The sequence below is a fragment of the Mytilus trossulus genome, chromosome 7 (genome assembly GCF_036588685.1).
Source record: "Mytilus trossulus isolate FHL-02 chromosome 7, PNRI_Mtr1.1.1.hap1, whole genome shotgun sequence".
Taxonomy (NCBI): Eukaryota; Metazoa; Mollusca; class Bivalvia; order Mytilida; family Mytilidae; genus Mytilus; species Mytilus trossulus.
In genome coordinates, this window is record NC_086379.1 from 42,410,383 (window position 1) to 42,437,305 (window position 26,923).

At 33.4% G+C, this 26,923-nt stretch overlaps 2 protein-coding genes across 2 annotated transcripts; one reads left to right on the top strand and one right to left on the bottom strand.

Annotated features, from left to right (window-relative positions):
- Positions 1-602: 602 nt before the first annotated feature.
- LOC134725100 (eukaryotic translation initiation factor 3 subunit B-like) lies at positions 603-16,339 on the bottom strand. The gene is made up of 17 exons (XM_063588631.1): positions 16,147-16,339; positions 14,366-14,558; positions 13,836-13,955; positions 13,110-13,167; positions 12,498-12,626; positions 11,605-11,894; positions 10,945-11,011; positions 9,935-9,981; positions 7,787-8,027; positions 7,407-7,479; positions 6,699-6,818; positions 6,042-6,120; positions 5,392-5,530; positions 4,690-4,815; positions 4,042-4,119; positions 3,215-3,323; positions 603-1,104 (listed from the first exon to the last, which is right to left on the bottom strand). The coding sequence occupies exons 1-17, from the start codon at positions 16,283-16,285 to the stop codon at positions 1,013-1,015; spliced, it is 2,100 nt and encodes a 699-aa protein (XP_063444701.1). The 5' UTR covers positions 16,286-16,339; the 3' UTR covers positions 603-1,012.
- Positions 16,340-20,084: 3,745 nt separating this feature from the next.
- LOC134727051 (uncharacterized) lies at positions 20,085-21,211 on the top strand. The gene is made up of 2 exons (XM_063591436.1): positions 20,085-20,371; positions 20,985-21,211. Exons 1-2 carry the CDS (start codon positions 20,242-20,244, stop codon positions 21,191-21,193), a joined length of 339 nt encoding a protein of 112 aa, XP_063447506.1. The 5' UTR covers positions 20,085-20,241; the 3' UTR covers positions 21,194-21,211.
- Positions 21,212-26,923: the final 5,712 nt, after the last annotated feature.

Here is a 26,923-nt window from a genome sequence, read left to right on the forward strand (position 1 = left end):
GATCAATTAACATTACAGTCAAGCATTATCATTTGTATATCTAACTTTGCTTCTTAGTTTCTCTATCTTTTATAACTGCTGCTTAAATTCCCAATGTAACAGATATGCTTACTTTTTGACATCTTTGCACTAAATCATTTAGATGTGTACTGATTGATACTTTAGTCAGACTGAACATTTTTTACTTGATAGTTGTTATAGGCTTTTAATTAGCTTTCAGTAACTATGAAATCTCATCATTTTTTTATGGCTTGTCTGTATGCAAGATGAGTACTTGCAAACATGTTTAACCACTTCACATTCTCTTATGTGCCAGTATGCTCATTAATTATGTTTTTTTTTTTATTTCTATTTTAATATCTGGTCCTTTTAATGCTGACTCTACAGAATGGATTTTGCGTATTGTTGAAGGCTGTACAATTTACACCTATAATTGCTCAAGTCATCATTTTTGGGACTCACTGACCATTATACAAAATCTCCTTGATTTACTTTGGCTACCATTAAAGATCTTTTTAAATGCATAGTTCAACTTCAAGCATGTTTCAGAACATGTAAAATGTGACAAAATGTAGCAGTCAAGAAATTCAAAAACAAACAAATGGATCCAAAATTTTTACTGTAAGTTTTGATTAAAAAGTTTATAATTCTCTTCCTACATTTTAAAAATTGGCTGCATCTAAATTTTATATCATTACTAAAATGGACTACTCATAATCGATAAGGTACAGGAAACTGTCCTGAAAAGTGAGAAAATATGATACTGAGCGGGATAGACGGATAAATAAATAAAAGCAAATTCATAAGCACTTTCAGAAACCATGACAACGTATTTGAGAGCAAAATCTTCATTATTATATATTCTAATGTCAGCACTAATTATTCCAATTAAAAATCTTCAATAAGTAGTCTCCCCTTGCTGTTTTCAAGATGGCTGCCGCTGATAATGGCTGATGTTAAAAAAAATATTTGAACAGCAAGAGTTGACCTAAACGTGGTGGGATCCTGTGGTCTACTCGTCAAGGACTTTCTCTTCAACTTTCAAAAGGAATTCAACAACTTCTTCGTCTATTTCTTCTTCATACAAGATGTCAGTATCAACGCCTAAAAACAAACAAACAAAATTAATTATTTTTAAGATAAATAAATATAAATATGTCATTTTTATATAATCAATGTGATTGATGTAAGTCGTATACCTGAGCATAACTGATCTTTTAACCCTTTCACGGATTGCTGTCCAGACAGAAACTACTCTAAGACGATGGCTTCCCTGGCTTATATTACTCAAATGGAAAATCTTCATAATGAATGTCCATAAAAACTTGTTTGTAGTTATTTGTGTATTTATTTTATTCAGTTCACAGTTTTGTTCATGTTTTGTCTGATAATTTTTTCTTCATAAAATATTCATATTGTCAAATTTTCAGCATTTTCTTGATGAAATTATCAAAATTCTACTTTTTGACCCCCAAATCGTAATTTTTAAACCCAAAACGGCAAAATTTTGAAAATTTTTATGAGGCTGTACAAATTCCTTACACTGAACTATGTCCATTCAAAGTGTTTTGTTCATAAAACGACATTTTATGTCAAAAAAGTATACAAGTTTAGCTTCAATTCTTCCATATTCTTTCAAAAAAAATGTTCCCTCAGGCCTTTTTTTTTTTAATTAGTTGGTTTACGGACAACTAGTGTCAAAGGTTAGGGTCGGAGGAGGTAAAAAAAATAAAAATAAAATAGCAATCTTAGATTTTTTTTTTGTTCACGTATAACTGTTCTGAAAAATTTGAGTCGGAGGAAAAAAAAAAAAAAAAATGCTGTTCATTCATGACATTACAGGGGTTGAGGAGGAGAAATAGTTTAGCTCTTATCTTGATATGCTTTGCATTTGATGGATGGATGGTCAATTGTTGTTTAATGTCTAGTGGCTAATCAGATGCATAATTAGGATGAGAATATGATAATGAGAAATGAAATGCTAAACTGACACACTGAGCCAGAATTTAAATGTGCTAGCTCACAAGGTAACAGTTCCCCCAAAGATATGTTACCTTACCCAAACACATTATTCTGACTCCTTTAATAATTGCAATTGCAGCGTGCTTGGCGAAGAAGCAGCAGATACCGTTTGTACCTTGACAATGGCAACATTTTCATCAGCCATATTGTCGAATATGGCATCGCCGATTGTTTGCTTAGGTTTGCATTTGATAAAAGTGCTCTCAGTACGTTGACCATCAATGTTAATATTCAACTGAAAGTAGATGAAGCCGTCAGACTCCATGGTCCTCCCTCGTTGGGTTTTTGAATTCGTCTGCGTCATTTCGAAGCTTTTCAAAATACGCCGTTCACTACAAACGCTTTATTGACACAGACAAAACGTTTTGGAACGCCTCGGATTTTTTTATTCACAGCACTCGAAAAATCGGGTCGGCGGAATAAAAAACAACACGAAATCAAAATTTTAATTTTATTTCACTTTTAAACAAAATCGGGTCGGCGGATCCGTAAACCAACTAATTAAAAAAAAAAGGCCTCATTTCAAATTCTCGTTAATTCCGTAAATTTCCTCTGATTTTCAACAAACGGAAGCGCCATGTTTATACTTTCATCCGGGTATTCATCAAAGAAAGATAACTCATGTTTGCACTGTTTCGAGCAGGAAATATAAAAGAGGTATTCCGATCCCGGTAAAACAGGACTCATCGTCAGCTGTCTGAAGCGTTAATCCTGGTAAACTGGGACTCATCAGCGAAAGGGTTAAAGACCAAATATTAAAGCACTCCCTTTTATAGAAGCCAAGAATACTCTGTAACACAATGAATGTTTGTATATATCAATCTGTTGGCAAACAGAAACTAGGTACATGAAACATGTAACAATAGCTTATTCCCTCAACTCAACCCTGTCAAGCTGCAGAACAAATATTAAATCATTCCCTTTGCCAAGACAACCTCAACAAAAGGAGTCTAGTGTCCACTTGACCTACTACCCCATTTTGCAACCCATACTATAACTGTATACCAGACAAAGACAGACATATAAATCATTCCAAAACCTTCATTAAATCAATTTATTGCAAACAAAGATGACTCTTTGAAGAAGAGGAGACCCACCAATGCAATGTTATGAGGTGGACTTGCAACACGTTTATTCATTAACTGTATAGGTGCCTCTACAATGTCTATCTGCCTCAATCATGTATACATACCTCCTCGTAATGCTATCCTCCTGCTTTTATAGTGAGCCAACTCCTCTTCTTTGTCCTCTCTGAATTTCTTGAACTCAGCCATGAGGGTTTTCCTCTTCTCTATTTGCTCCTGTTAAATAGAATATAAAATCTCAGATGAATGGTATTGAAGGCCAAGGACACAAGAAATTGATTTTATCTTTATACTATAATCCATATCTATAAGGCAAAAAATTCAATAAGTTGGAAATACTACTTAAATAAATGCATGTCTTTAAATTAAGATGAGTGTTGCCTCCTTAATTTTAAAACAGTAATGTTAAAAGTCTATGTTTCAGAGATTAATATCCCCAATTCAATATTAAGGAACAACTTCTGATATTAATGGAAGATTTATTTGATTTGATTGTTATAATTTTGCCAGGTTCCAATCCCAGACACTACCTAGTGTACATATAGGTATGTTGTGTGAGAACTCAATTAGGTGCTTTCCCATACATTTATTCAATTTTCCTATCACAAGTATTCATTTTCATTTATAAGACATGACGTAGATGACAGTATGTGGCATAACAGCACTCTAAAGAACATTCAAGTTGTAAAAAGAAAATTTACAGAAAAGTTCCTATACTTAAACAAAGACTTAATGTCATAATCTATTTAAATGGAGGAATATGTATGTATGAGGGCTGCTCACATCTCTTTAGTTTATCATAGTGATCCTATAAAGCGTAAATCAAATTTTGGTGAGAAAAAACAACACCAAGGGTATGGCTTACACAAAATCAATAGATACCCCTTTATACCATACTGTCAGCAATATATCTAACTAAGGTTTACAAACTTACTGAAGAGACATTAGACTGCCTCAACCTGTCAACTGATTCAAACTGTTCAGTGTATTTCTTCATGTTCTTCTTAAGACCCTGAAAAAAACAAAATATAACCTTTGAGAAACCTTACAAGAAAAAATTGTATTTAAAATTGGAGATTTGAAGAAAAATAAAAGATTTTTTTTTTGTTTGCTTATTATATGTGCTTTCTATATAAATGATCACATATTTTGAAAGAAATCTCTCACTCATATTTCAAGCATATTTTTTCTGATTTTCAATAAACAAGCTAAAGCTGTATACTGGGAATGAAGATTTTATTGTTTTTAAACAGATAAACTAAAATTAAAGATATTGTCAGTTTGTCAAAAGGACACCAATGCCCCAACTGAAGCATAACTCTAGATCAGTTAATGAAATACCTACTGCAAAATCATTGATATGAGTTTATTCAAAGCAAATTTCTCTGTATAAGAAATTAATGGAGTTGAAATACAGAATTCCACCAAAGATCAATTGGAAGAAAATCTTAAATTCTTATTTGTCTCAAACAATTGTATTCAACTGGTTCAGTTACATGTCATTAATTGTGACCAGCATATAAAATTGAATATAATGGATTGTTTCATTTCACATGCTAGTCGTACTGTATATAAATTTTACCTTAAGCTCTTCAGTTGATAATAAAACTTGAGGTCTAGGTCTCCACTGTAGTTGACAGAACCTCTCTTGAGGCTGTTTCAGTAATAATCGCCCTTGGAATGACCAGATCCAGTAAGCATTGTCAACCTAGAAAGACAAAATATTCATTCAATTTACAATGTAGCAACTGTAACTCAATTATCAGGATAAATGTAAAATTTGAACTACTTGATGGTGCTTACCTAAAAGCAGCCTACCCACGAAAAATCTCACACAAAACGTTTCAAATGTATCTTTTTTTTAAAGAATTTTTCCTGCTTTAATGTTGTTTTCTGGTCTATAACTACCTAACCAAAACAATCAAGCATGTGAAGGTAACATTGAACAAATATATTTATAAGCGTGGCCTTTTATCCTTTTGATGTTTTTCTTCTCGTTTGGATATGTATGGAAATTATTTTTTGAAGGATGAATATTTTCTTTAATTTTTTAGAAAGTAATCTGTCAAGTAATGGGTATTTTGATGGGGACAAATGATTACTAATCTTATTGCAAATTATTTTTTTAATATAACTAATTGTGTGTTATGGCTAAACAGTAGAAAACAGAAAGAAAAACACTGGATAGATATTTTAAACAATATTTGGAGATATTAAGAAAACACTTTCTCTGTTTTTAAGTGTTTTTCTTAAAGGTTAGCTTAATGGAGTTACTAAAACTGACCTTATGACCCCACCAGCTGACAGCTGAGACTACATATCTTCCTGTAGGATCCCATTCTACGTCGGTTGCCATGAAATGTTCAGTATTAGCCATCACTGTAACATCTGAGGCATCTACAAACTCTAGCACACCATTCATACTGAAAAAAATGTTAAACACTGTCATATATTGTACGAAATATGATTTTTGTCAAAAAATTCATTGCTTATGAATTGTTCTTGAATTTGGACATCACTCATTTGAAACACTTTAAATTATATTTCAATGATACTTTTTAATATATTCCATCGATCAAAGATATTCTTTTCTAAAAAATATCCTACTTACTTAAAATTGGTGAATATAATAGCAAATTATGTGAATATAAAGTATACAGTAATCTGAAGTTTTGGCAAAGGTTTTTCCTGAAAAATAAATACTAGGACTGATGCATCAGAATAGAGCAACTGACGAAGACCTCGTTCACACCTAATTTATACAAGTTATCTAAGTATATTTACATAGAAAACCCCAATACAGGCTTATCTGTTTGAGTGAATTTATTATTGATCGGGTTGTTGTCTCTTTCACATATTCTCCATTTCCATTCTCAATTTTAACATTGAATCTATCAATGATCTTTATATTACTCTTGCATTATTATTACTTACTTTCTAAGTCCAGCTAAAACTATAAACTGTCCAGCAGGACTCCAAAACAAATGGTTAGCTTGTCTTCTTTCCAAAGTTTCTACAAATATCAAATTCTTTGAATGAGTTACTGATCTTCTAACAAAAAATACAGTAAATGCAAAAAAAACCAATGCAATTCTTTGGCAGGCCTTATCTTATAACTTTAAAAAAATATTCTCAATCTGCCAAAAAACATTGCATGTTTGGTAGTTGCTAGTGGGTTTACATGTATTTTTTCTCTTGTGAGTGCTCCTGTTTGTTGAATAAGATCCAGATAAAGAGCAGTCATAAAAGTGCAAGTCCTTTAAAATTTATTCTTATGGAAGGAATTTTGTTTGTGTATTCTGCCATTTAATCCATTACCATATATCCAAAATGAATATCTTATAGCTCCTTTCATCAATTTTACCAAAACCGTGTTTTAAAAAGTGCTTTTTTGATTATTCATTAAACTTAGGTCTTTTTGGCTTACATTTTTTGCTGGAGTAAACCTTGCGTTTTACAAGGCATGAAACGTCTCAGTATTCAAATCCCTATTTTTGCAATGCAAATGTGACCGGTGTTGAGCGAAAAGGTGATTTTATAATGATCTGCAAAGCCGTGAGGTTTGCATATAAAATGTCAACATTTACTTACTTATTAATTCTACCTTTCCAGCTCTTATACTGTAAAATGATACAGATATCCTTGGACTCTCTCCATGGATAAAGGCAAATTTATTTCCCGTTGGTTCCCAGGCAAATGCCATGACACTTTCTGAAAGACAAATAATTTTAAAATTGTTAGTGTCATTCTGTTATACTTCCTTGGTCCTTTGGGCCAGTAAAGCTAAAAATGTTGTGGAAAAAAACAACCAAAAATAATTCCATAATTGAAGGGAAAAATAATGCAATTTTTTAGAAGACACTAACAGTGCATCAAGATGTTGGTTTGTTTTTAATCTGAGCTACAGTCCTACAATACATTTTACCTGTACAAGTTCATCAAATTGATGTTTATAGAATTTTATGAGTTTGTATGATAAGATAGTTTTGGTTCATCTTATTTCCTATCATTTTGCAAACATAACAATATATCAATTTACTAAAGATTATTTACAACTTTTTTCCTGGTGTTTTCATTCCGTATCTTATAACAAAATCAGCATGCATGTTGAAGTCCTGAATAAGATATGTTTTCATTGATATCTAGGAATAGGAGATGATGTGGTGGAAACATCAACAAGACTGCACAAGCTATCAACCTAATTGTAAATTTGTTTGATAAAAAAACATAATGTTTCAGTTTTCCAGGCAAAATCAGTTCTTTGTGAATAAATTTGAAAGCAATATACTCAATAATTACCTTTAACTTCCAATTTATCTACTGGAATCTGTTTCTCTCTGATTCTAAACAATTCAAAGTTGTAATACATTCCCTGCAATATAGAACAAAACAATACATAAGAGACTATTTTCAAACTACAACTGTTATCATTGCTTGTTGCTGGCTTTCCTCAATTAATTGCAGTGGTATTTTTCTCCAAGAATATAGGAATTTACATTCTTATAACATCTCTTGCTAAGAGTAACCAAACCAACTCAACAGGCAATTTTTAGCGAGTTATAGTCCAGACAACTGTGGGTTTCTGATGGCCAGAATAACAGACATTGAAAACCTAATTTAGACATCAAGAAATTGGAGGATAAAAATCTATTACTAAATAAGCCCACACAGTTACTTACACTGTATTTGACCTGTTCTTTCTCTTCCATTTTTTTGGCTTTAGAATATCGATCTACTTTGACACAAAGGTAGTCTCCATTCTTCTGCCAATGCATTTTACAGTCTGCCACATTAAAGAGATTCTTGACGCACACTTCCTGTCTGCTTGGCATCTGTATCAATGTCACCCTAGCTGGTACATTCTGATCTTCTGGTACCCAATAGGCTATAAGGTTATCTGTGGGGGACCAGCTGAAGTCTCTGTTCAAAATTTTATGATACAAATTTAATATTTGTGTTGCACATATTTTCAATTGACCTGAATAAAAGTTCATCTTATGCCATATTTCTGTCAAAAATCTTAGAAATCACAATGTGTCCATTTATATGATCAGAATGATTTTTTAATAACTATTACAGTCGATTCCACTTAATTGCATACCGCTTAATAGCATAATTCGGTTAATTGCATACTTTTCTCCTGCACAAAACCATTTCCCATTCACCTAATGTTAAATTGTCCTGTTATATGCATAGCCTTACAAGTGGCATTTCGGTTTATTGCATAGAAAATAATCGCCAGCTAGATATGCTCAGTTAAAACTGACGAGATTTTTGACCGGAAACGGCAATTTGGTAAGTATATTTTTGTTGAATGCATATCATAATTTTCATTATTATTTCACATTTACTTGTGTGTTATTCAAATAAAGTTTTAAAACAGTATCTTTCGTGTTTATATGATTATAGAAAAGGCCTCGATGTGTACACAGGTAAAGTTTCCCATATTCTATTTTAAGCCTCGAGGTCATAAAAATGTCAATCAGCTGATTGTTGTAAAAACACAACCATTCTATGATCTTCTATCTCAAAAGGTGTTAATTATTGATTGGATTTCAAACATTGTTCATAGATTATATTTTGGGTGAATTTTTAAAACATTAACGCCTGCTAATTATCGATCATTATCCAATGTGTAATTTCGTAATTCAGCTTGGGTGATCTACATTTATGTTAAATATTACAGGGCATTTATATATGGTTGAAGAATTTTATACATCAATCTTTCCTTTTTAATATTTTTCTAAAAGAAAATTAACTTCTGATTATTATTTTTTCTCACTTTCAACACTCGTGTCCAGCAAATAACCCGTGCATGGCCCCATTACCTGTTAACTGCTTTGCATAAACGAAACTATCGGTGTTATAGGGTGTGTTTGGATATACGCCTGAGGCTTCCTATGGTTTGATATTTTGTGTATAAAATATCAAACCATAGGTATCTATGGGTAACCATAGGAAGCCTCAGGCGTATATCCAAACACACCAAAAGTAACAGTGTAACATCACTGTGTAATTGGTAAATACTGCATATCAAAGGCAGTTCATTGCACAATTATTGTTTACAATGATTATAAACTGTGTAGTATTGTTAAACAGTTTATTTTAAACAAAGCGTAACAATTTAATTTGTACATCCGGGTCATAGAAACAAATCTATTTTTAGAACAATTTTATTTTTGTATCTCAGGTAAAGGAAAAGTCGGTACATAAATAAACTAAAACAAAATGTGTTTATAAACTTTATTGAAAGAATACACAATGAAATAAAATGTATGACAGTAGACAAATAACTTTTATTAGAATAAATAAGCATTCATTATGTTGTAAGTGGACTATGGACGTACATCTTTCTTCTTTGCTGATCTGCACTATCGATGTTATTTGACTCCGTAATTTGTCATTTCGGATATAAGCATACTCCGCTTTATTGCATAATTTCGTCTGACAAATAGGCTATGCAAATAACCGGAATGTACTGTATAGGATATCAGGTTATATTTTCCAAGACATAAGTACATACATAAAAATCCAAAATCAAAACAAAGTTCTGTCTCTTTTTATTAAGTGACTGAAGAAAACAGAGATTTTAATGCTCCTGCTGACATGCAAAACAGGAAAACTATCCTATTAATTGGTTATGTGTTTTGCTCCACTGCTTTCTCATTCTAAGATTATTTTTTTTTTAATTCTATACTATACATAATCGTGAAGCAGTCACACTAAACATTTATTCCCATTTGAGAGTTATCCAAAAATGACTAACTGGTGCAGAGATCTATGATCTCTCTCTTATATCATTTTAAACTTCTAGTGCTAATACTTACCTAACACCTGTAATTTTCAAACTTTTCTTGTCTAACAAACCAAAAGACTAAAATAGAGAAACAAAAACAAATTTAAAGATTTAATTTAAGAAAACAAATTAGTGCTGTCATGTCTGGTTGAGAAAATCATCTTATTAGACCGGTCTTATTCATAGAAGTTTCATATATATTTATATCTGAATGTCTTTTAAACCAATGCAGGGCTTTAGAGCTCTTGATATATTGTTCAAATTTTTTTCAACAAAATTCTTCTTTTTGCCAATTGTATTTAGAAGTAGGAATAACAAAAATTTCAAAGCCACTGCACTTCAACCCAATATTTTGCTGCTCACTCATTAGTTTTCTGTGAAGTGTAGTCAGACAGTCTTTTCAATGTTTTAATAATTGTAAATCGCTTCCCTCCATAATCATACAGAAGTTTATGTGGTTCCACCCAATTTGACATTGATTTCAGTTCATAATATGTAGTTATGCACAAAAATAACATCCATTTTCGTTTTCTGTTCTGGTAAAAGAAGATACTATTTGGTTGAAATGCACTCGAAAATAACAAATAAGGGGAGATAACTCTGTAATTTGCTATCATGCTAACCAATTTTCTAACCAAGTTATTTGATATTACCAGACACACACAAACGAAAGACTAATAACTTTTAACTCAGGATGATGGTTAGTTTTAAATTGCATGATTAGCTAACTGGGTTTTTTTCTGATCATGTTTTGATTTTTACATAAATTGCCTAATTCTTACAAAGACTGGCACTTAATAAAGATTAGACTGTTGGTTTTCCTGTTCAAATGGTTTTACACTAATAATTTTTTGGGGTCCTTATAGCTTGCTGATCGGTGTTAGCCAAGGCTCCGTGTTGAAGACCATACCTTGACATATAATGGTTTACTTTAATAAATTGTGACTTGGATGGAAAGTTGTTTCATTAACACTCATACCACATCTCATTGACACTCATACAACATCTTCCGATATCCAATAATTGTTTACAAGTACTTACTGGTGTCTCATATACACTGAGTGTATCTGGACTAATTCTGGCAAAGTATGCACCATCAGGATTCCATCTAAAATTGACATGAAAAATTATTTCAATTTTAATTTGAGCATTTACTCAAAAGCAATTAATATTCAATTCTAAAAACTTTTGTAGGTAAGAAGTATACATCACTGATAGATAAAAAGAATGAAATTACATCATCTTAACTCAGAAAATCTATTTATTTAACAATGACCTCTTCATTAAAAAAGCTTTGAAACACTAACTTCTAATGTTCTTTTTGCATCAGATGAAAAGACTTTAGTTGCAAGATGGAAGTTATCTTCTATATTTATTAAAAGAACAAATGTCTGCCTGCATTTATCTGTTTTATAAAAATTTTTGTAAAGGGCACACCATATATGCCATGCTATTAATACTAACTTCTTGTTACAAAATGAGCATTTCAATTCTTAGGTTAAGGTAAACTACCCTTCTTAAAGAGTAAACTTGCCGACAGATAACCAATCTATCTGTCTGTAGGACTAGACTACCTCGAAAGGAGGATAGTAAACCTTACCTAATAATGACTCCACGGTTCAGCTAGCAAGCAAGCAAGTTAACCAAAGATATTTATACCTACACACTCAATGCAATAGGCTGTAACAAAATAATACTAACTTAAATATTGGCCAAGTAGATTGTGTTTCACAATGAAAGCCTCTCTTCTTTTGACCAGTTCGAATGTCCCATATGATGATTGCACTTGGTTCCTCTGAATTGGTCTGTAACGGACTAAAGGTTACCAGATAGCGCTCACATGGTGAAAAGTCTATCAGCTGCACACCTGGGTGACTGAATCTCATAATCTGTTCAAATTTAGGTCCTCCCCACAATGCAATACCTTTGCCGTGAAAGGTGGCAAGATAGCTTCCTTGTTGTGACCATCTGACATATGTTTCAGTCCATCTCTGAAAAAGAGACAACAATAAATGCATTATTAATTGACACAGTAAGGCAGCCTCCTGCAAATCAATAATCATTTTTTTTATATTTTGTTATTATGTTGTGCTGTTACACAACTACCATAGAATAAAGGTCTTAGGATAGTTTAGACTTGAGAGCTAAATAATAAAAATGTGTATTCAAATCGCATTATTGGGAATAAGCTTGTCCTAGGTCAGGAGCCTGTAATTCAGTGATAGTTGTTTGTTGTATGACAGTATTCTTAATGAATTGTTTTACATTTGCAATTTTGTAGTCTTTTATATCATGTTAGGCGGTATGGTTTATGCTCATTGCTAAAAGTCTGATCCACTGACCAATAGCCAACTTCTCATCATTAGGTCTGGTAGAAATGTCTTGTTGGCAATCATTGTCTTTTTTTTTTTTATAAATCAACAGATGTCTACTACGAATAACATCAGCCTGTCACTGTACTTTCATAGTGCCTCCCAGTTTTATTGTTCAGCCCTTAATTTCAGAAATAAAGTGTCAGCAAAATGTTTCAATAACTACATGATTTTTTGTCTATTAAGTGCATGTTCACTATCATCTACTGTCATCACGCTTACCGTTCTCTCTTCTATCACAGTTGGTTCCCTTGGTGAATTCTTGAGGATAGCTGTTCTTTCTCCACCATCATATATTACACTGTATTCATCAAAGCAGTCAGTTTCTTGCAAGAAATATCTCAAATTTCCCTAAAAATATAAACTAAATGTCAATTTCTTATCAAGAGGTCGAGATATGCACCCTAGTCTCATAACACAGTACAACAAGACCCTCAATATTCATCTTAACATAAACTTTCTAAAAAAACGCATCATTATTTATGAACTTGCTCTGACAAATGAACTTTTGAGCCTTTTAAATGAAATCTTTCCGCCTTTCAGAAGAAACCTTCCAGCACACAAAGAACTGTGCAAATTGTTATTAATATCTATCTAGAAATTCAAGTTTAGTGATTTGAGGTTTAATTTTGGTCTGAGGTGGAGAGTGGTCTCCTTGGCATTCATACCATGTCTTCCTTTTTTTAGAAGATAAACAAATGAAAGTTAAGTTGAATTAAAGTTTTGAGATTGTCTCTAGAGCAATATTAGTTACAACTCTGAATATCTGTCCGTTCAAATTATCAATAATAACAAGTACAAATGAACAAGGCGGAATAAGACAACAATATTTACCACATCTTTAAATGGTTTAGCATTTGGAGGTTCCCAATCATCAGGTATATTTCCATACCTGGAATAAAAGAAAGTCTGTCATCCATCATGTGTTGCAAAAATGTTAAAACAAGTTAAATCTTAGAAGATTATTATGTAATGTTGTCTATGTAAAATTAAATGACTTTAATAGGTGATCAATTCAAATTGTTTTAAACATTGTACCGTTAAACATAGTAAAAACATTGATTGACAATCTCTGAAACACTGGCAAAACTTTTGAATAACACACTGTCTATATAACTTAAATTTAATAGTATGATGACACAAATTTTTAATAAATCACCACACTAACATTTAACCATTCCAAAGTGTTTTTCTAATATAACACTTACAGGTAGAAATAATGTTAATACGTGTTAACAAAATAAAAATTGGGAAAGATCAAATACTTGATGTAAACATTATGCAAAACCCAAACCATCAACTGCTGTAAATGCTTACTTATTTATCTAAATATAAGACACATTTGATCAAAAACATGTTTGAAGTTTTACTTAATTCATAAACAAGTTGAAAATTAAGGAATTTCCAGTAAAGGGGTGTGTAAACAATTCTCAAAATCAATTATTTTATGGATTGTGAATAAAATATAGTTTTTTACTAAATGGAAACTGTAACACAAAATTAATTTGGGGTTGACATGTGGGTAGGCCTGGGGATAGGCTTTACAAAACAAAGACTTACTTGTCAAAATCTGAGAACAGGTTAACAGAAAAAGTATGCAGTTTGTCCAGTTTGTATCCATTAGCCATTTTGACAGCTTCCAAGGCATGTACTGGAGAGGAATACTCAATGAAAATATATCTGCAAAGAAAATAACTCATTTAAAATTGCAAGAGAAATAACTCGATTCAATTCTTTTCTACCGTTCATATTTTTTTAACTAATTGAAAAACTTTAAACTACATCATGATCACATATAATGGAAATAGTGGAATTTGAAACAGGCAACCAGACCTACAAGTTGCAAAATGAAAATGCTCCTCTTTAATCAAATATGAGTCAAATTTGAAATTTCAACTGTGGATTCATTTTTGGAGTGTAAATTTTCATAGGTATCAAATTTCATGGATTAGGAAACTTGATGTTTGATTTAGTTATTTTGCCAATCTTTGCATTTGTATTTGTAGTTCACATATAGATTGTAACCATGAAAATAGGTATCAAACGAATAATGATTAGTTCACAGTATAAGACTCAAAACTCAACCTTACCCCTTCGTTTTGTCTCCATCTGTAGGATAATATTCGTTAACAATTTTCCCAAATTTCTCAAACAGTTTTCGAATAACTTTTGACAACTTTTCTTGACGATCTGGACCAACTTCAGGGACATTGTCTACAACAATAATGTTATCAATCCCATCAGACTCCTTTGGCTTGGATTTCAATAAATCTCCTAGTAATTCTGAAAAAAATCAAATATTTATCACGAAAAGTTCCTTGGAGGTACATTTTACAGTAGAAAATGCATTGCTCATAATAAATTAAAAAGTTAATGCAATGCTATGTGACATTTCAAAAAAGTATTTTTTCTTGTGTTTCTAATCCAGGATAATAATGGGCTGGGGGTTACAACCCTATGTCCCCATTCAAATGCATTAATTATCCAAAAGAACCCTCCACTTGATATTTTACTTGCATCTAAAGTAAGAGAAATCATAGATAAAATTTATTAATTTTTTTTACTTGAAATGAAGACAAGAAATAAAATCAATGAAAAAATAAAATAAAACTAACAAAAAATGAATCAAAAAGAAAATATTATACCATGATATTGATAATAAAGTGCATGTATTTGCTGTTTCATTTCAATTGTTAGAATGAGTTGTAAAAAAATAACTAAACAAAATTTTTATAACCAGAGTGACAATGTATTTTATTTTGTTTGAAATAGTTTTTTTTTCCGTTTGCTATTTGTAGTTATTATTTATAGATGGGAACTGATATTACTAGTTCAGATACTGGTATTGTAACAGTATGTACTATTTATAAGTTTGATGTTAGGTGCAAGAGGCACGAGGAAAGTTTTGGCGGTTTTTATGGGTGGGGTTTAATGGTACTATATAAAGTTTGGGATTTAAATGTATTAGTATCAAAGGTGCTTGCAGTTACGTCAAATTGAAGTTGGTTACATAGGTACATGTGCAGTTGCTGCTATGTTTATTGTACGTAAAGGTGTTGGAGGTATATGAATTAGCCGGGGGAAAAGAAACGACGAGAAAGAGGAATAATGTTATATGTCATATGTTTCTATATTGTTTGGATCAAAGAAATCTGTACAATAAAGTAAAATAAAATATTGTATCACAAGAGAAAATTTGATGTTACTACGAGCAACTAATCCTATATCTGTGTTTGTCTTGTTAATAGCCTATTGAATTTAGAGATTAAATGCTTTAAAATTAAAAACGGACTAGCAGGGCGAGGGGGAATTTAAGAACATTTTTTAACATGTTTAAACTTGCTGATGAAGTTGTCTTTAATGTCAAGTGGCAAATATTACATATCAAGTCTGAGGGACAGTTCGTCATTAGAGTGGTTGTCAACCTGTCAAACCATAATTTGACAATCGACCAGATTCAATCGGGTTTGACAGTACTGAGTAGAATTGACATATGGTATAAGTACTGGGTAAAGACAGAATGTTGATCACATATCATTTATTTGGATTTTTATGTTTGTGTAATTTTTAACAATTATAAGTTGCTTTCAGTCTCTCTATAGGGATACATCAATCATACAAGTTACAACACAAATTATTTCTTCCCATACTTCATCTCTTTTGTTTATTAAATTGCGCATAATTTCATGCGAATCATTGGGTTCTCTATGACTTCCATGAACTGGTTAAAATAGATCAGGATCAAAACAAGACTGGTGTGTTGCAATCATACTATACATCCTCTAAAGTGATCTTGAACCACTCAAGAAGTATACGAAAACCACCGGTAGCCCACATATGGGGTAAAAAATAACATGTTATGAAGGTTAACCTTCGTCAGTTACATCTTCATCATATTCATCAGGGTCACTAAAGTCTGGTTCTTCCCCGAAATCCTCAAATTCTCCGTCCTGATTCAGTGAATCAGATTTTTGTCTTCGCGATTCTGAATCGCTTTTATCAGCCGCCATCTTGAAAACCCTCGTGGATTCGCCGGGAGTTTATTGCGCAGGCGTGGAAATATAAACGTTAAACCAATGACCTAACAATAATATCAATTTCCGCAAAAATTATAAAAAATTACCGTGAAACAAAAGAAAAAACGTTAATAAGACAAACACAGAAAAATAAAGATTGAGGAGCATAAAAATAACTGGAGCAAAAAAAAATAAACGTATGGTAGTGCATAAATTTGTATCTTTTCCCATTTTCATCAATTTTTACCCATTTTGGGGCTTTTATCGTGAAAAAAAATCCGTTAAACGAAGAGGATTTGTATAGTAAGAACTAATTTCTATACTGTACAAGTCCTTGGTTTCACAATTGATTTTTTTCATACTTTCACTGTAGATAAAGTGACCAATCTGAATCATTTAACTTAAAAAAAAAACTACAGGTAGATGTTAATTAATACAAGAAAGTCACGTTAAATTTCATAAAATTGTATTCAGTTCTTTTTACTATGCTTGTCAATTTTGTATTTTCTAATTTGTTTAGAACAAAAAGCGTAATATTTCAACTTCTTTGTTACAAATAATTGAAAAAAAATACATATTTCTAAAAAAAAAAAAGATATGGGATTATACCCGTAGCCATGCAGGGGGTTCGGGGGTTAGGACGACCCTCCCCTTTGAAAACAAATAAGCACTGTTAAGTCAATGTTCTGTTCGAATTGTTAAAGTCGAGTTTGTGAGTCCAACGACCCCCCCCTTTTCCCTGGAAATTCCTGGCTACGGGCCTGGGGATGTACATGTTATTGGATAAATCATATCTTGTAGTCCCCTGTACCCCTCACTATTGGGCACTTGACTCAGAAAAAAAGTCATATACATACATTAATATAACACACGGTACTTAAAATCGCCGGGCATTTTTGAAAAATATCACCCGATCGCGAAATTCCGTTATGATTTCTATTTCTCGTTTGTTATCATGGCCCCACTAAAACTTGTTATCTAAATTGATTGATTTACACAATAGTGTTACACGCCGAACTTTTTTGTCGAATCATTCATAGAAGACCTACCCAAGTATGTCAACACAAGGAATTATATATCTAAATATACAATTCCTTGGTCAACCGTACTTATTTCGTCTACCTACTATTGGAAATATAAGACCTCATATAAAAAAAGATATCGACGTCTGAAAACAATCTAATTAGATTGGTCTGAAAAATCATTTACAGTAAGAAATCTTGGGAGTTTACTGTATCGAAGACCTCGAACGGTGCATGTCGTTCCGTGATTGCCAGGCAAATATTTCAGCATACTAGTATTAAAAATTATTTAACATTTTCCGGAATATTTACAAAATGACTGAACGTTTAGCTTAAATGTTGATGCTTTAGGAAATAGATTAGATCGATCATCGGTGTGTAAACTAAGATTCGGTCCTCACAACCTTGCCATTAAAAGAGGAAGATATTTTTAAACTGCCAAGGAGTCAAAAATGAACAGCACATGCTAGTTCATTGAAGAGGATCATCCTATATCAGAGATATTTTGAATTCTAAATGTCCAAAATTACTAAAAAAAGTAAAACCCTTTGCGCGATCGATAAAAACAATTAAAGCGTATAATTGATATTGTAAATCTTACACGGCACTAAACCATCTTCCTATTTCGTAACTTTGTTTTAATATGATATAAAGTAATCTATTGTAATAGATTTTCATTATACATAATTTCTGAATTATTTTAAGAACTCGGCAAATTATGGACATTTTTATGGTGGCCAGATGCGGCCATTTCGCGTTTTCGCGATTTCGTCCTTCACTTTGCAAACGCGAAATCGGGAAATCGGGAAATCGGGAAATCGAGAAATCGGAAAATCGGGAAATCGAGAAAGCGAGAAAGCGATATCGAGAAATTGAGAAATCGGGAAATTGAGATATCGGGAAATTGAGAAAGCAAAAACTCGAAATGAATTTCTCGATTTCCTGATTTCCCGATTTCTCGATTTCTCGATTTTGCTTTCTCGATTACCCGATTTCCCGATTTCTCGATTTCCCGATTTCTCAATTTCTTGATTTCGCGTGAAAGTGAAAGGAGAAAACGCGAAAATGCGAAAAGACGAAATGGCCGCATCCGGCCGCGATAGTAACCGCTATAGTAGTCCTTTGTTAATTTATGTATACCATTGCCATTTTGATTAGTTTCTTTTGTTACCTTTTCTAATATCGGACTCGGACTTCTTTTAAACAGTTTGACGGTACGTTTTGCAATGTGTTTCCGTATTTTACATTGGCTAGATGTATAGGGGAGGGTTGAATTCTTACAAAACATGTCATAACCCACTTTATATTTGTGCCTGTCCTATGTCAGGAGCCTCTGGCCTTTGTTAGGCTTGTGTTTTTAAATTTTAGTTCATTTACATAGGAGTTTAGTGTGAAGTCCGTTTTCACTGAAATAGTACACAATTTTATTTAGGGTCCAGCTGATAACAACTTCAGTTGTGGGATTTTCTCGCTGCGTTGAAGACCAATTGGTGACATTCTGCTGTTGTCTGCTCTTTAGTTGGGTTGTTATTTCTTTGACACCTTCCCCATTTCTATTCTCAATTTAATACATTATGTGTAGGGATTTAGCATGCTTTCTGGTGCCAGATTGTATAAAATATGACAGAAAACATTCGATTTCATTTTAATGATAGAGAAGAATCTAGTGTTGGCAAATGTTTCCAAAATGAATCAACTAGATTTTTTTTTTGTGGAAAATCAATCACATCTTTTGGATTATTTTTTTTTAAACACATCTGTTTCAATATTGGATTACACCGATATTTCAAAAACAAAAACGAAAAAGCACTGCTCTGAACAAGTTATGCAAAAATGAAAATACATGTTTTGTCTCTTGTTTGTTTATATCATTTAAGATTGCCGTCTCAGATCAATGCAATGGGCGATTGTCGACGTCATGATATCTTCTACTGCCGTGAGATGGAGAAAAGAGTTCTGGAACTGGAACGAAAAGTGGAAAAATGTGCATTGAAGAAGAGGGTTAAAAAGCTTGAGGAAGAAGTGGAAGATATCCAAAGTCAGTGTAACGGTAAGTGTAATGATAAGCAAATGTTTAGTATAGCGCTTAACTTTGACCTATAGTATAAGCCTTCACAGGTCCATATATCTATATACATATTATCACGACCTAGTAATTCGTTTTCCCGACTAAGCTTAACTGTTATACCAACCACGCATACCATTCCAACGACCCTGATAACTCGTTATAACGTTTAGTCACTCGTTATAACGACAACTAAGTCGTTTTATCGCACCTCTAATAAATTATCACGTTTTGACTGGTTTATAACCGTCACGTTGTGACCCCCTATCCCTATGCATCCATAGGGGGTTGGGTTGGGTTAGTAAATTTCATAGGTGGAGTCATGACGTGTTTTTAACGATTTAGCTACGTCGTTATAGCGAGTTGTCTAGTCGTTATGACGACTTGAACACTAAACAACACCCTGACACTTAAGCAGCAACCATTTGATTTTCTGGGGGGGGGGGGCTATGGATTTTTTGGGAAAAAAAAGTTTGTTGATTTTTGATTCTGAGAAAAAAAAATGGTTTTGATTCTGAGAAAAAAAAGTGTTTGTTTCACCCTTAGCTGCCACTATATATGATGCTAATATTGAGGAAAAAAAATTGTTTTCGACTTGTGAAAAAAATAGATGCGGCGAAAAAAAAAGTTTGTCCAAAAAATCCATAGCACCCACTCCCCCCCCCCCCCCCCCCACCGGAAAATCAAATGGTTACTGCCTTATCGTCTTTTGTAGTTTACACATGCATTTAACCATCTTTGATTTGTTTTCATAAGGATTATGTGGAGCCGACAATTTAGCTTTACAAAAGACATGTGGACAAAGTTCGGTAAATGGCTTATTTAGCTGTGAAAAAGCACTTGACGGGATTAAAGATAATTTTATGCACACAAAAGATGGATACAAGAATGGTGATTACTACGGCGAAGCTTATCCGTATTGGTGGGTGGATTTGGGTACCAACTGCAAAGTCAAACGAATTAAAATATACAACAGAACATCAACTTGTTGTGGTAAGTATATACTTTAAAAATATAGTATAAATGTAAGTTAGTGTCAGGGGGAGGTGGTGCGGGGGATGGAACCCCCTTTTTTTTGGCCGATCAATGCATTTGAATGGGGACATATAGTTGGACCCCCCCCCCCCCCCACTTGTGTCCTGGGTTGGGAACCCTTTTTAAAATGGTTGGATCCGCCCCTGCGTGCTATTGGTAAGCACACTTTAAACGATTTGATTGCTCTTTTTTTTGTCTTTTGCTTTAGTTTTTCACTACGAATTTCTGTCACCAAACACGTATTAAACACTAATGTACACTAATGTACGTCATTGCATCTGCGTAAAAAATATCATTCGTATAAGTAACTTTTAGGTTAAAATGGGTATTGTATGTTTTGATCATGAGAAAAATAATAAGGCTGAGCGTACTATTATATAAAATATTTTCTGATATACGGTAAATTCACTATTTGTTAACTGAAAGAAACCAACGTATTAAAATTCGAAAACTGTTAAAAAACAACGGATCTTTTAAATATCAAAACTATTACAAGATTAAACATCAGATAAGCGATTACTTTTTTTTTCTCAAATTTTTTTTATTTGTAATATATTTATTACGATTGCAGGTGAAAGACTTCATGACTTGAAAATTACCATAGGAAAGAGATTGTCGAACATGAAGTTGTGTGCTCGTTTTAAAGGACCAGCTGTACCAGGACAGGTTTTAGACATGAACTGCAAGATACCAACAGAAGCACGATACGTCAAGCTGATGATTATGGACAGGAGTTTGTATAATTGGCTTCATGTTGCGGAAGTTGAAGTTTTTGCTTAGTAAAATTAAAAATATAATGACGCCGAATTTTGGTTATCTTAATGGCATATACTCTATGTCAGTTTTATATGTAATTATTTTTGAAGCCGTATGGGATCCAGTAGTTATATAAATTATACTTTCCTCCTTTTTTATGCCATCGCGACAAATTTTCGGAGGTGGGCATGTTGTTTTAACAATGTCTGTCGGTCTGTCCGTCAACCTCAGGGTTCGTGGTTATCTGGGCTGCTACTACATTTTAAAAGCTAGTAGTACTTTTAAAATATGCAAATTTTTAGGGTATATACTGAGGGTGTGCAAATGAGAGTATTTTATTATGGCCCCGCAACGAAGTTGTCGGTGCCATATAGTTTCACCCTTGTCCGAAATTCCGTAATTCCGTCATTCCGTCATTCCCAACAAACCATTATACGGAGTTTTTTTTCTAAAAGTGGGTCTCATTGGGGTCTAAGCGTGACGCGGGATTGCCGATATTTTATAAGCGTGAAACGTGAAAGTCAAATTATTGTGGCGTGAAAACGGGAAATAAGGTCTAACAGGACCCGGGAAATGACAAAAAAAATGAGAATTGGTTACGTACATAGTGTAAGCGGGATACGGGAATCTGACAAAACAGTAAGCGTGATCCGGGATCGGAACCCCCAATGAGACCCCCCTAAAAGACTTCAGATATTGGGCTGATTTTTGGTATGTGAGTTAACCATGATGAGTTACAGATCAAGTTTAAGTTTAGTTCCGCTCCACTAATTTTTGCGGAAATTAGGGGGTTTGGACTTTTAAAAATTGTTGAAAATCACAGTTATACGGACTTTTTTCCGAACGCCTCTAGATTTTGAGCTGATGTTTGACATGTGAGACTACCATCATGTTTCAATTTGTGTCTACATGTGTTTATATGGAAATTGCAGATTTTTTTAACTTTTTGGGACGGGGCCAATCTTGTCGCTTTGACACATATAGTTTTATATTATATTGGTGTGAAATAACAAATGATTCGTACAAGAATTACCAGTCTTACTCCTCATACAGTTGTTTTTTTCGATCTGTAACTTTTGTTGTTGCCGCCCGGGTGTTTAACATCAGGATTTCGAATGTCTTCAATTCCCCACAATTGACAGGATGTTGAACTGAGTTATTGTTATATCCCCTTGATAGCAAGTCCAACAGTTAATCTCTGATATTACACCATGAAAATGCATTTATGAATGATGACTTTTTTAGTGCTTGTCATAGATACTCTTCTTGTTTTCCGGTTGTTTTTTATGCGCCACCTAGGAGCATTACGTTTTTAGTTTTGTGCGTCCATTCGTTCGTTTGTCCGTCCCTCTGTCCTGTTTCGTGACGGTTTTTATGACGTTAAAGTCCAATCAATTTGAAACTGAGTGCACATGTTCCCGATCTAATTCTAAAACCTTTCTAATTTTAATGCCAAATTAAAGTTTTCACTCCAATTTCACTGTCCACTGAACATATAAAATGATAGTGGCGAGGTGGGCATCCGTGTACTATGGACACATTCTTGTTTTAGATTTCTTTAATGGTTTATCTTGTATTCACTAATGTAATTATGTGTTCTTTCTCTCTTCCAACAGGAATAACAGTAAACTATTGACAATACTGCTTAGTATGACTATTAGAATAGAGGAACATTTAGCATTATTTCCTTTTTCTATGTGCACTGAACTGAACTATTAGTTTAGGACCCGGCTAAAGCACGCCTTCGGGTGCGGGATTTTCTCCCTCTGTTGAAGACCTTCGGCTAGTGTTGCTCTTGCAAGGTCGGGTTGTTGTGTCTTTGACACGTTTCCAATTTCCCTTCTCAATCATAACGAGTATAAATCTACCGGTTGATACTATATTCCAAGGATTGTGTTTCCTATCTTGTTTTCCGCGACCAAGGGTTGTTGCTTAATATGTGAGGTGGAAACTATTGAATGGGCAAATTTGATGTCATCCTTTCGAAAGTTTTGTATGCAGACACTATCATAATTTGGTTGACATTTGAAGAACCGCAGCTACTAGCATGAGGGTCCGAGATTTCTGTATTTTTTAAATTTTGAGTTTTTTTTCTTCATTCTTTACAGTTTTTTCCCTTATTTTTCTATATTCTTTATATGTTTGCCCCATGTTATCCTTTATCCTATAGTTTTGTTTTTTCATTTACTGTAGATTTACTGACCGGTGAAGTTTGAAAATGAAGTCATGGCCAAGCGAAAGCTCCAAGACAGACATGCACACCTTTCACAAATACCATACACTTAGGATTTGTATAGTCTTACTATACAAATCCTTGCTTACAGCAAAAATTATATTGGACTATAATTGTATCTGATAAAGAGACCCTACTGCGAAAATTGGAATTAACCAACATTCGATAAAAATGTAGTAAAGTTCACATGAACTCTGCCAGAAACAAACATCTTTCAATCATTCCGTACACCAAATTTATCGACCTTTTTAGGTATTCGAGATTGTGACCTGGTCCAAAACTGAACTTTCGTCTTGGTCCACAAAACAATGTCAATCTTAGTTCCGACTTACGAGTAGACCAATAAATGTAGCAAATATAGTACAGCCGATTTCAATGAGTGTGTAGCTAAAGGTTATCTGTTTTGTTAGCTTGCTTGCTAGCTGAATCGTGAAGTCATTGATATGTAAGGTATACTACTTTCCTTCCAAATTAGCCTAGTCCTACATACAGATAGATTGGTTATCTGTCGGACTAGTCTACTTTTAAAGGAGGGTAGTTTACCAAACCTAACAATGACTTCACGATTCAGCTAGCAAGCAAGTTAACCAAAGATATTACCTTTGCCTACACACTCATTTAAATCGGCTGTAAACGTTTCAAAATGGCTATCTCCAATGAAAGGAGGCAAAACTAATATAACTGCAGACCAAGTATTATCGACTTTCCATAGCGGTTCCCTTTAAAAGTGACCTTATCACCAAGACAATTGCACGCACTGAAATGTCTATCTTTCTTTATTAACTACTGGTTTTATGTTGGGGACCTTTATTGCTTGCTGTTGAGTTTGATAAATTACTCTTATGCTGAAGACCATACTTTGACCTATAATGATTTCTTTTACAAATTGTGACTTGGATGGAGAGTACGTTGTCGCATACCATATTTTCTTATATCTATTGATAGTCCTAAAATAATGCTTTATACACTTACCACATAAACTTAACATAATCCAAGACAAGAGTGCACACAATGTCTCGCCTGCTTTACTAATCATTGATATTATGTTGACAGTCCTAAGTATAAAGCTTTATTGCAACTGTCACATAAACTTAACAATAACCAAGATAGCTAAACAAAGACCAATGAAAATGAACCATGAAAATAAGGTCAAGGTCAGATGTACCATGCCAGGCAGACATGTACAGCTAACAATGCTTCCATACAACAAATTAGTTGACCTATTACTTATAGTTTAAGAAAAATAGACCAAAACACAAAAACTTAACACTGTGCAATGAACCATGAAATTGAGGTCATGGTCAAATAAAACCTGTGGGACTGACATATAGATCATAATATATTTCCATACACCAAATATAGTTGATCTTTGGCATATAATATTAGATAAAAAGACCAAAACTTAAAAACTTAACTTTGACCACTGAACCATGAAAATGAGGTCAAGGTCAGATGACATCTGCCCGCTAGACATGTACACCTTACAATCATTCCATACAACAAATATAGTAGACCTATTGCATGAAGTATTAGAGAAACAAATATAACCACTGAACCATGAAAATGAGGTCAAGGTCAGATGACACCTGCCAGTTGGACATGTACACCTTACAGTCCTTCCATACACCAAATATACTAGCCCTATTGCTTATAGTATCTGAGATATGGACTTGACCACCAAAACTTAACCTTGTTTACTGATCCATGGAATGAGGTCGAGGTCAAGTGAAAACTGTCTGACAGGCATGAGAACCTTGCAAGGTACACACATACCAAATATAGTTATCCTATTAATTATAATAAGAGAGAATTCAACATTACAAAAATTCTTAACTTTTTTTTTAAAGTGGTCATTGAACCATGAAAATGAGGTCAAGGACATTGGACATGTGACTGACGGAAAGTATGTAACATGAGGCATCTATATACAAAGTATGAAGCATCCAGGTCTTTCACTTTCAAAAATATAGACCTTTTAAGAAGTGAGCTAATGCCGCCGCCGCCAGATCATTATCCCAATGTCGAGCTTTCTGCAACAAAAGTTGCAGGCTCGACATTAATGAGGTCAAGGTAAGATAAACCGAACAAGAAATACATGTACTCCTTACAACTATTTCATGCACCAAATATAGTTGTGAAAATGACCATGATTGCGAATAGTTTCTAAGAAACCTGAGACTACTTTACAGCAGATTCCATTGGGTATGTAGCCAAAGGTGATATCTTTGGTTAGCTTGCTTGTTAATTGAACCGTGAAGTCATTGTTAGTTCAGGTAAACTATCCTCCTTTCGAAATAGCATAGTCCAACAAACAGATAGATTGGTCTTCTGTCGGACTAGTATATTCTTAAAGTAGAGAAGTTTACCTAACCTAACAATGACTTCACGGTTCAGCTAACAAGCAAGCTAACCAAAGATATTACCTTTGGCTACATTCTCAATGGAATCTACTTTAACACATGTGTTGTAGAATTCTCAGAAGAAAGAGGCTAAACCAAGAAAACTCAACATTAGACCAATGAACCATAAAAATGAGATCAAGGTCAGATAAGCCATATCAGACAGATATGTACACCTTACAATATATCTATGCATTAACTTTAGTTGACCTATTGCTTAATATCTAGGAAACAACCTCAACCATGAAAACTTTACATTGCCCAATGAACCGTGAAAATGAGGTCAAGGTCAGATGATACCTGCCAAATAAAACCAATGAGACTGACATGTAAATTATAATAGACCAAATCTTAACCACTGAACCATGAAAATTAGGCCAAGATCAAGTTGGACATCTACACCTTACAATCATTCCATACACCAAATTAAGACCTATTGCTTATAGTATCTGATATATGGACTTGACCACAAAAACTTAACCTTATTCACTGATCCATGAAATGAGGTATGAAGATCTTGCATGGTATGCACATACCATATATTAGTTATCCTATATCCTTATCATAATTAGAATTAACATAAACTGTAATCACAGATAAATGTCTTGCCTTTTTGTAATTTTGATAATGCAAATGTTGAAATTAAAATAGCAATACTATAACATGCAAGTTATGCAAATATTCAGTTGATAAACCATGACTGAAGGTACATGGCTGAACAATCTCCATGGAAATGAGATGTGCCAATGTGAATACAACTGCATACCAAACACCATTGACTTATCAAAAGTTGGTCCCTTTAAACAAACCTAAACACAAACATTAACTTGTAAATTAGGTAAAAGTTCCAAAGTCAATGAACCATGATGAAGGGGTGGGGCTTTATAATCTCCATGGAAATAAGACTTTGAAATACCAAATAAATTTGCATACCAAATATCAATGACTTAACATTAGCAGGTCATCTTGACCTGGTCTAATAATAAACTAAGCAGAAGTTCCTTAGTCAATAGACCATGACTGAGGGATGAGACCAAATATTCTTCATGGAAATGAAATGTGCTAATGCTTATACAACTGCATACCAAATAAAATTGACCTACCACTAGTGCTTCCAAATAA

What these genes read in the sequence shown, in the direction of transcription:
- LOC134725100 (XM_063588631.1), bottom strand. Translation starts at nt 16,285, where the DNA reads ATGGCGGCTGATAAAAGCGATTCAGAATCGCGAAGACAAAAATCTGAT. An exon ending in TATCAACTGAAGAGCTTAAG is followed by an intron (nt 4,120 to 4,689) that starts GTAAAATTTATA and finishes TGTTTTTTTCAG; the next exon opens with GGTCTTAAGAAGAACATGAA. An exon ending in GGCAGTCTAATGTCTCTTCA is followed by an intron (nt 3,324 to 4,041) that starts GTAAGTTTGTAA and finishes TCTATTTAACAG; the next exon opens with GAGCAAATAGAGAAGAGGAA.
- LOC134727051 (XM_063591436.1), top strand. Translation starts at nt 20,242, where the DNA reads ATGCACACAAAAGATGGATACAAGAATGGTGATTACTACGGCGAAGCT. An exon ending in CAGAACATCAACTTGTTGTG is followed by an intron (nt 20,372 to 20,984) that starts GTAAGTATATAC and finishes TTACGATTGCAG; the next exon opens with GTGAAAGACTTCATGACTTG.